This window comes from Myotis davidii, unplaced genomic scaffold (genome assembly GCF_000327345.1).
Source record: "Myotis davidii unplaced genomic scaffold, ASM32734v1 scaffold69, whole genome shotgun sequence".
Classification (NCBI taxonomy): domain Eukaryota; kingdom Metazoa; phylum Chordata; class Mammalia; order Chiroptera; family Vespertilionidae; genus Myotis; species Myotis davidii.
Window position 1 is genome coordinate 488,612 of NW_006300363.1, and position 9,845 is coordinate 498,456.

The 9,845-nt window shown below is 40.0% G+C and overlaps 1 protein-coding gene across 2 annotated transcripts in view; it reads right to left on the reverse strand.

Annotated features, from left to right (window-relative positions):
* The window catches only part of PRKAR1A (protein kinase cAMP-dependent type I regulatory subunit alpha), an 18,474-nt gene that overhangs the window by 7,923 nt on the left and 706 nt on the right, over positions 1-9,845 (reverse strand). Inside the window, exons 1-4 of one of the 2 annotated variants that reach the window (XM_006776658.2) lie at positions 8,116-8,179; positions 7,233-7,421; positions 959-1,129; positions 82-173 (exon numbers count right to left, since the gene is read on the reverse strand). In XM_006776658.2, the coding sequence (XP_006776721.1) occupies positions 82-173; positions 959-1,129; positions 7,233-7,409 (440 nt within the window). In that variant the 5' untranslated portion in view covers positions 7,410-7,421; positions 8,116-8,179. Of the gene's footprint in view, positions 1-81; positions 174-958; positions 1,130-7,232; positions 7,422-8,115; positions 8,180-9,845 lie in introns of those variants that run through there. The other variant, XM_006776657.2, reaches the window with a different exon arrangement.

The following is a 9,845-nucleotide window of genomic DNA, read 5'->3' on the forward strand; positions in this document are numbered from 1 at the left end:
TAAAATGTGCAACGATGATGACGCTAGTTTGGGACTACAGCTATACAGGAAAAGAGCATATAACAAAGAATCTGTACCTACCTTCTCTCATTATCATCAAGATGTGAAAACAGCACATTCTTTTCAATGGCCTTGGCTAACGCAGCCATTGTCTTATAATCTTTTGGTATAACCTAGAACAGAAGGTCAAATGATGATTGCATAAACCAAAAACATTTCATGCTTGCAACCTGCATGTCAAGTAAATGACAAGCTACATGATGGTATTGAAACAAGACTGCTTTAAGTATTTTCAACATAACCCACATATACCATCTTTGGTCCACAAAGTACTCAACAAATACTAATTAATGCCCTTGCTTATAGCCAGGCCTGTATTTAAAAGCTGGTATTTGGTTCTCAGTCAGCCACTAAAGAAACAAACTAAAAAACACCTTGACCAAGATCATTATTCTAAGGCAAAGTGAACATTTTATAATAGCCATTTTTTAAATTGTGATCATGTGCCATTAGTTCCACAAGCCTCTTGGCAGAAAGATTCTCTTCCCTGTTCAAGCTAATAGCATAACCTGAAATGGCGGGTGGGTTCTAAGGAAGAACCAATCAGGATGATGCTTATAGGATATAAGGTTAAAAGCCACAACATAAATTACAGGATGCCAAAAAAACTGACACCATGATTCAAGAAAAAAAGGAGTACTGCCTCCTTCTACTGCAAAACATCATGGAAAAGAAAACACCCAAAAATAAAATTATTCACTGTTTAATAATCACTTAGCTCTTTTCTCTGATGGCACTGACATCACAGAAATTTGTCCCTCAGTACCCAAGAACAACACAGGATGGAGCCTGTTTGTGTTTTACTATTCAAAATCATGAATGCATTCATCAAAGAAACTAGAAGATTACCATGTGGATCCCGAAAACATTGCCCCAAATGTTTAGACATCAAAGCTACCTTTCTAACATATGATGCAGCATCTTCCTCTGTGTAGACTTCAGCGCTGATAGCACCTCGTCGCCTCCGGCCTTTAACCACTGGGTTGGGTGGAGGAGGAGAGATTTCATCCTCTCTCGAATCTCCACGAGTGCTTGCTTTCTGCAGATTCTGAATCTGTTTGGCCTCCTCCTGAAAAAAAATTTATACATTTACAAAGGAGATCTTTCAGGATGTAAAGTTGGTGTTCTTGTATTTCAATGATAAGTCACATCAAATCTCTTCCTCTAACACCAATGTAAAAGTTAAGGGGAAAAGCAAATTCCAAATGGGGGAAAATAGAGTTGAGTTTGAAAAGAAATATTCTGAAACAAGGACTGTTTCTCAGATGATAATAGATGCCATCTTATAATGAACAAAAGTCATCAGTATAAGGACACATAACATGCAAGTAAAAAATTAGATACTTATTATAATAACACTAGAACTCCTGTGCACGAATTTGTGCACTGGTGGTGGTGGTGGGGGGGGGTGTCCCTCAGTCTGGCCTAAGGAGACTGGGCTGTAACAGGCTCTTTGACCTCCCCTGAGGGGTCTCAGATTGCAAGAGAGTGGTTCTTGGGTGACGCACCCTGAAATCGGGCTCCCTCCTCTCTGGTTCCGGATGCGTCACCAGAGAACTGCTGCTGACCCAAGTGACCTCAGTTGGGCAGCTCCTGCGTTAAGCGTCTGCCCCCTGGTGGTCAGTGCGTGTCATAGCTATTGGCCAGTTGCTTTAAGCCTATATATATACACACATATATACAACAAGGATTGTCACACACACGACAGCAAAAAACTGCAAAACAAAATCCTGAGGAATTAGGTTTTTAGTATGCTGCTGCAGATAGCATGACACCCCTCCTTCCCCCAAAATAGAATGTATTCAGGCACTGCAAAGTAATTCAAGAATGTTTAGATTACTGGGTTACTTCCTTCATTCAATAAGCATTTGCTAAATCTGCATGCCAAGTCTACGATAGGCAAGGGAAATATATAAAAACCAATGGAGGGTCCTGAGCCCATAGAATTCATTTCTAACTGGAGTCTCAGAAAAAAAAAATGAAATTATGTGATGATGGTAACCAAGAATTTAAATTAGATCAATATTTCTCCCAGCAGAGCTACAAGCATTCTTTATTATCAGTGTTTACACTTGTAGTTAAATTTTAAAAACTTTTACCTGCTTTTAATAACATCTTGCTAAATTAATTGATATTAAAAACTGAAATGAACTATTTAACATTCTTATTTATCAAATCTAGAGCCTTAAAAAGAAATTCCTCAGGTCTGCAACAAAGAATGAGTTTATTATGCTTGATGTAACTAAGAATGAAAACACAAGAATGTGTTAGCCACTACTTTTCTCATTTGACTCATTCTCCATCATTTTTCTAAACCACCTTCCAAATTCAAAATGAAGTTATTAACATTTACGAATTATTTCAGAAAAATTTTTTGATAAAAATGAAATTGAGGTGGATGCCTATTTTTTGCCCTCTTGCATAGTACTCAGCCCTGACTTTGGCATCAAGCCAATACACACGAAGCAAAACATCCAGAACAGTAACCATCAAGATATTAATGTTAGTTTCTATTAACAGAATCATGCCTGATTTTTACTTTTTTTTTTTTTTGAGGAACAGAGGTTTGCTTTATTTTTCTCCTTTGTCTGGATTTTCTAATTTTCAATTAAGAAAACACAATAGGAAAAACATATCACAAAAATAGATTTAATACATTTGTATGTTTGATTACAAATGCATGTACTTGACTAAATAATCCATTCTATTTCTAAAAATTTATTATAAGATATGCATATATGTGAAATGACATATAAACAAAGTTACTCCTTGTATTGTTTTTAGTAGTAAAACACTGGAAACAACCAAAATGGTCATTAATGGAATGATTTTATTTTTTATTTTATTTTATTTTTTAAATATATTTTATTGATTTTTTACAGAGAGGAAGGGAGAGAGATAGAGTCAGAAACATCGATGAGAGAGAAACATCGATCAGCTGCCTCCTGCACATCTCCTATTGGGGATGTGCCTGCAACCAGGTACATGCCCTTGACCGGCATCGAACCTGGGACCCTTCAGTCCGCAGGCCAACGCTCTATCCACCGAGCCAAACCGGTTTCGGCATTAATGGAATGATTTTAAATAAATTATACTATATCTATGCAGGGAATTGCCACACACGCATTTGAAAATAAGAAATTCTTTTACATGTGAATTTGCCTATAAATGCCCATAGGCCAATCAAACAGTGGTTGTATTTAAAGAAGACAACAGAGAGAAGACTTATTGTTACACCCTTTTGTACCTGCAGGATTTGGAACCATATACAAATATATAACTAATTTTTTAAAAAAATACATTTTTAGAAAATTCACTTCCCTTTTCATTCTGGTAACTGCAATAATCAGTAAGGTTTTCTGATTCCTTATTAACATAGAACTATAAAACTCAAGTCTCCCCAAAGTTTAAAGAGTATAAATGAAAACACAAACTCCATCACCTAAATTTGTCATTGGAATTTCACAAATAACATATCATTTGGAACTGTATTCTATCTAACTGAATTTTTAAGATTATTTTGAAGATAATTTCTTTTAAAATCCTCACTCGAGGAAATTTTTCCATTGATTTTTAGGGAGAGTGAATAGAGGGAAAGACAGAAATATTGAAGTGAGAGAAACACACATTGATTGGTTGCTTCCTGCAGGAGCCCAGGGCCCAGGCCAATGAGGAGCCCCACAACATTGGTACATTCTCTTGACCGGAACCAATCCCAGGACCCTTCAGTCCACAGGCCGACGCTCTAACCACTAAGCCAAACTGGCTAGGGCAGCATTTTGATTTTATCAATGTTGTATAGATTCTCATCTTTACAGCAATCAGATATAACCTAATCTTGATGACTCAGAGCCATTATCAATTTCGATTTCTAATTATCCTCGTTCTTGCTGTTGTCATTCTGTCAGTCTCTTCCCACTTCATATATTAAAACAATCCACCCTCTTCCCCCCAAACCTTCCCAGACTACTTACTGGTTAATAGCAATACATTCTACTTTTTTATGTTCTGGCTAGAGGCCTGGTGCATGAAATTCATGCCCTGGGGGGGGGGTCCCCTCAGCCCAGCCTGCACCCTCTCGCAGCGCAGTACGGGAGCCCTCAGGCGAGGGTCCTGCCACTGCCGCTGCACTGGCCAGCTGTGAGCCTGCCAGTTGTGAGCCCGGCTCAGAGTTTTTGGCTGAGTAGCACTCCCCATTGGAGCGCACTGACCACCAGGGGCAGCTCCTGCGTTGAGCGCTGCCCCCTGGTGGTCAGTGTGCATCATAGCGACCGGTAGTTCCGCAGTTTGGTCGATTTGCATATTAGCCTTTTATTATATAGGATAGGATTCTGTCCTGACCACTTAGTGTTTTTAACAATTATTTGTTCCCTCTCTTTCCTTACCAGTCTATTCTTACCTGTACGTAAAGTTACCACCCAACTGACTTGGGGCTTGACCTTATGACTTGCTTTGACCCTGGACCGTAAGTGGACATGCCATACCATGCCCACTTGTGTGGTCTGGCTCTGCCCCATTGAACTTCTGTCCCCTTTCTGCCTTGAGAAGGGCTTGCTCTAACAGTGGCTGCTTTTTCCACTCAGCCCCAGAGTTCAGACATGTGGAGACAAGACAAGATGTGCTGAGCTCAGAAGAGCTGCATATGACTGAGAAATAAGAAAGGTCTTTTATACTGAAATTTGAGGGTTATATGCTGCTGTAACAATAACTATTACAGTGTACAATCATAACCAAGTTACTTAATCACTCTTAGTTTTATCTGCAACCTCTATAAATCAGTGATAATCACCTAACTCACAAATTTGACATGAGTGTGTATGTAGAGTGCTTCACATAGAATTTGGCACATACACTCGATGGTCACAGTTATTAAATTCTTCTAATCTATCAGATAGGCAAAGTTCTAATGTAGGCATAAAAGGGGACTTGAATTCCAGATGAAGGTCTGAAGTAAAACACAGCAGCTTCCAATAAACGCTGTGAGAGCCCGGCTGGCATGGCCGAGTGGTTGAGCATCGACCTATGAACCAGGAGATCATGGTTTCAATTCCTGGTCAGGGCATATATGCCCCAGCTGCAGGCTCAATCCCCAGTGTGCGCATGCAGGAGGCAGCCAATCAATGAATCTCATCACTGATGTTTCTTGCTCTCTCTCCCTTCCTCTCTGAAATCAATTAAAAATATATTAAAATTAAAAATAAAATAAACGCTGTGAAAGTTTTTGGTGCACTGAATAGTTGATGATACCAGAAACATGACCCTTGGTTAACACAAGGAAGGTGAGAAGAATGTTGACTGTATTTTCAGACATCTAAAACTAACACCTAATGTGCAGAACAACTGACCTATTAAAAAATTGAAAATCTACTTACTTCAAAGCCCTGGCTAAAGAAATGTATGCAAGTGAACAAAGACCCTTGCATTATAGGAAAAGTTTAAGCTGTGACCTTCAGTAAGAGGTAAAGAAGCCAACACACATTAAATCTAAAAATCCCACCTGCAAAGAAGTTAATAATGATTTCTTGCCTTCCCCTTTGATAGTGCTTAATCAGTGCTATTTAAGTACAAGCTTTGAAACCAGCACTGTACATTCAACACTCCCTGTAAAAAGACACATAGCGTCTCACCAACTTCATCCCCTTGTTGGATGGTTTCTATTGATATACAAAGAGAAGAGGAATCACGTTACAGTGACCCATTTCAGAACCAGATCTCTAGGAACGAACTTTATCACAAAATGAAAAGCCCACAGCAGCCTGGCTCTAAAGTATCTCACTATTTGGACAGAGCTTAAAGAGAAAATCATGCCCTGGCTGGGTGGCTTATTTGGTTGAAGCATCATCCTGTACACCAAAAGGTGGGTCGGGGTTAAGTACAGGAGGCAATTGATTGAGATTTCTCTCTCACACTGATATCTCTCTCTCTCTTTCTTGCTCTCTTTCTCAAAAAATAAAAAATAAAATAAACATATCCTCAGGTGAGGATTTAAAACACACACGCACACACACACGCACACAAAACCCCACAGACTTTCTACTACAATTCCAAGACAGCAAGGCTACATTCACAGGGACTGGTTATTTGTTATTGTTAATTATTCTAATTATGATATTAAACACCAATTTTAACAGCTTTTCAAGAAAACAGTAGAAAATGCCAATCATTGAGCTACTGAAATAATTTTTAAAACCATATTTTACTTCATAAGTTTCTGATTAACTGTCCGAATCAATGGGATTTATCATACATATTTCCATTATACAGTTAGATAATGATCATATACCTAAGATACCCTTCTTAACTGGATCATAATCATTATAAACCTTATCAAAACTTCAATACATGTAATAAGACCTGTAAATTTATCTCACAAATTTACAGGAGCAATTCAAACTACTCAAAACATTTAGGGATCCAGACTTTCTCATTCACCATTTCTTGAGGGAATAATTAAAGCATGTTCTTTGATGCAAAATTATCATTTTGCTTAGAAAAACATATACATATGCTTTGGGCACACTAATATACACACAGTGAGGATAAAAAAACAAAAACTGGTTTCACTTTTTTTTAAGAGGAAATGAGTCCTGACCAGGTCTGTAAAGAAAGTACAATCTTGGCAATCATTACCCTTGATCTCTGCTCTACAGTCAATTCATCTGAGATATAGTTTATAAAAAAATGAACTGCACTAATCCAGAAGTTCTGATCTATTGGTCACAAACTAGACTCAAATGCTTCATTCACTTGGTTTTAAAAGGTGGGATAAGGCTTATTAAGTTTACTTGCTTTGCTGAGGAAGAGAAAAACATTAACTGCTTTCAAGTACCTTAGAATTTCTCATTCCATACACTGCTATACTACTTCTGATCAATTGTATGTAGTCAGTTATTCTATTTAAACAGTTTTATGTATTAATTAAAACAGTTACAAGTTTGGAAACCCTTTGTTTGCCATGTAAAATTAGCATACAGATTTGTTTTCTGGTAAAGCCTACTGATGGCCAAGTTTAAATTTAAGTGCCTTAACTGCCCCCTTGTTTTGAAATTCTATTTTAGACTTCCTATTTGGTCAGAATTTCGTTTCATCCAAAAGACACAAATTAGCAACATTCTACAGCATTACATTTAAGGATTGTCAGGGTCATCTCATCTCCCCACATTTATTTTTACCTTCTCCAACCTCTCGAAGTATTCCCTGAGGAATGCCATAGGTCTCTCTGGTCGAGCAGTGCACAACTGCACAATGGAATCCTTCAGCAGGGCCTGAATGTTGTGCTTCTGCACGTAGAGCTCACATTCCCGGAGGCTGCGCTCCTCCTCAGTGGCTGCAGAGGTGCCAGACGCCATGGTTCTTGTTCTCTACAAGGAAAAAGGCACACATTCGCTTGTGTAAACTAGAAAGAGCAAATGCCAATTTGGCCTTTAACTTAACAAATTCATTAGGACTGGTTCACAAAGGTATTTTCTCCCCCTCCCTAAGTAGATTTTTATTTTAAGGGAGGCGAGAGCTAAGGAATGCTATGATATGCAGAGAAATAGCATTCTCCCAAGGAAGTGTTTCATTCAGTTTCTGCGGCAGGACCTAGAGACTCTGCAGGCAGCAACAGTGAGAGGCAATAACCTCAGCTCCAGGGAGGAAGTGTGAGCCACAGTCCCCTGCAGAGGCGGGGTGCTGAGGAGTCAGGCCCTGTGGGAATTTCATTCAGTTCTCCCCCTGCAAAAAAATCATGATGACGTGGGAAGTGTGTAAGTGGTAAACAGGACAGAGAATTACAAGGGCACACAACAAGGTTCTAAATGAGAGCAAATAAGCACAATGAAGAACATCTGACATTCCCTATGCGAAACTCCTATCTCAAGGGACTGTCCTAATGGCAGCCAGCAAACCACTGGGGCAAAGGATCTGATGAGCCAACTGCTAGAGTAATCAAACAATTTTAAAGCACAGAAAGAACCCCAGATGAGACTCTTTTAACAGATTCCAACCCCAATTGATAACACACTTTAAAGCATTGATAAGAGGGAAAATCCTTAATCGAAAAAAAGAACTTACCAAATAAACTATAAAAGATTTAGACAGGAAAATGTCAAAACATTTTCTTCATCTGGACAGGAAAATATTAAAATACGTTAAATTTTACACTTACATAAAGATTCAATAGGTAAATTGCATTTAAGGCATTTTAGAGGATTCATACTATCTCGACATGAAGTAAAATAGAGATATAATAACAGGTAGCTAACCTTACCTTGGAACTAAAAGCTTAGTTAATTTAACCAACAGATTCATAAACTGTTTTCCTTCTGACTCCGAATTACTAAATAATTGATTAGAAAATAAAAGCCAGGTCTGCTCTGCAATTAAAATCAATACTAATCCGACTTTTCAAAATATAATGCACACAAAACTACTGAAATGAAACGGTACATGTAAAAGCAGGAAGAAATACCAGAATAAAGTGCTACACTATTACTCATGTTATTTTGGTGACTTTCATAAGGGTCAATAAAGAGCACGTTAATTAACAGACCACGAAAAAGTGTGCATCTCCCTGACAACATACATTAAAGGATGCAGAAAAGGAATCATGCTGCCATTTCAGAAATAAACGGTTAAAAAAAAACACCCCAAAACATCTACTTGAGGATGGGTTTATGCTAGACTCTTTTTCAGGTCAATCATATGAACCCAGAATAACCTTCACCAGAATTTTATGCATTTCTGATAATACTGAAGGTCACCAAGAACAATAATAAATCAGATCTCTTCTGCTTCAAAACAGGGATTCCACCCCCCCCACCCCCCAGGAATATCAATACACGTATTCAATTGACCAGAGATATCATTCAAAGATTAACGAGAACTGGGTCTAAAGGGATGAAACTGTTTTTGTTGAAAACAAAGTAATGCACTAAAAAGACCAAAAAGTAGACGCTAGTAATGAGGTAGCACATGAACAAAAAAATGCCCCGATAATAATACAGTCACCATGGGAACCCCCGAATATCCACAGTTCGCGGTCTTAACATTTTTAACTGAATAGACTTTGGCCCTGTACTGGTACTTAGACTGAAGAGCCCAACAACTTAGCTTCTCCCTCCAAAAACTACGCAACACTTTAAAATGTCAACCGCAGGGTCTCTACGCCCACGTCCTCTTGGCTGGACATTCCAGGTGGGATGAAATGCAGTTCCAAGAGGACGGCGTGCTAGGGAAGGTTTAGAACCCGGAGAAAGGCAGGCTGACTCAGGCTGCACCCCCTCGGAGCGGCCGGGGGCGCCTCCCCGGAGAACACGCTGGCCTCCTCTCCCGGCGGGACAGACCGACCCTCGGGGAACCTCTCGGGCACCACCCCTCCCTGCGCTGCAGGGGTTAACAGATACCGCGTATTTTCGAGAGAAGGACGGAGGGTGCCCTTCATCCTACTCGAGTCGGAAGGCCACCGAGGTGGCGACGAGGCCTCGGGAGAGGGGGAAAAAAAAAAAAACGGGAGAAGGAGGTGAAAGGGGACAAAATGGAATTTAGGAGCCGGGTTAGAACCGTGATAATCCCGGCAAGGAGGAAAGCGGCCGCGGGAGACGACGAGGAGAGGACAGTCGAGAGGAAAACAAGACCCGACGGGTCTCCAAGATCCGCCAGAAACGCCGAGGGAAACCATGGCCGAAGCTGGTAAAAACACGAGCTGTTGTCCTTCAAGAAACTAGGGGCGGCGCGCGGGGGCGGAGGCGGCGGGGCGCGTGGGCCGCGGAGGGAAAGGGCAGGCCGCGGAGGGCCGGGGGCCG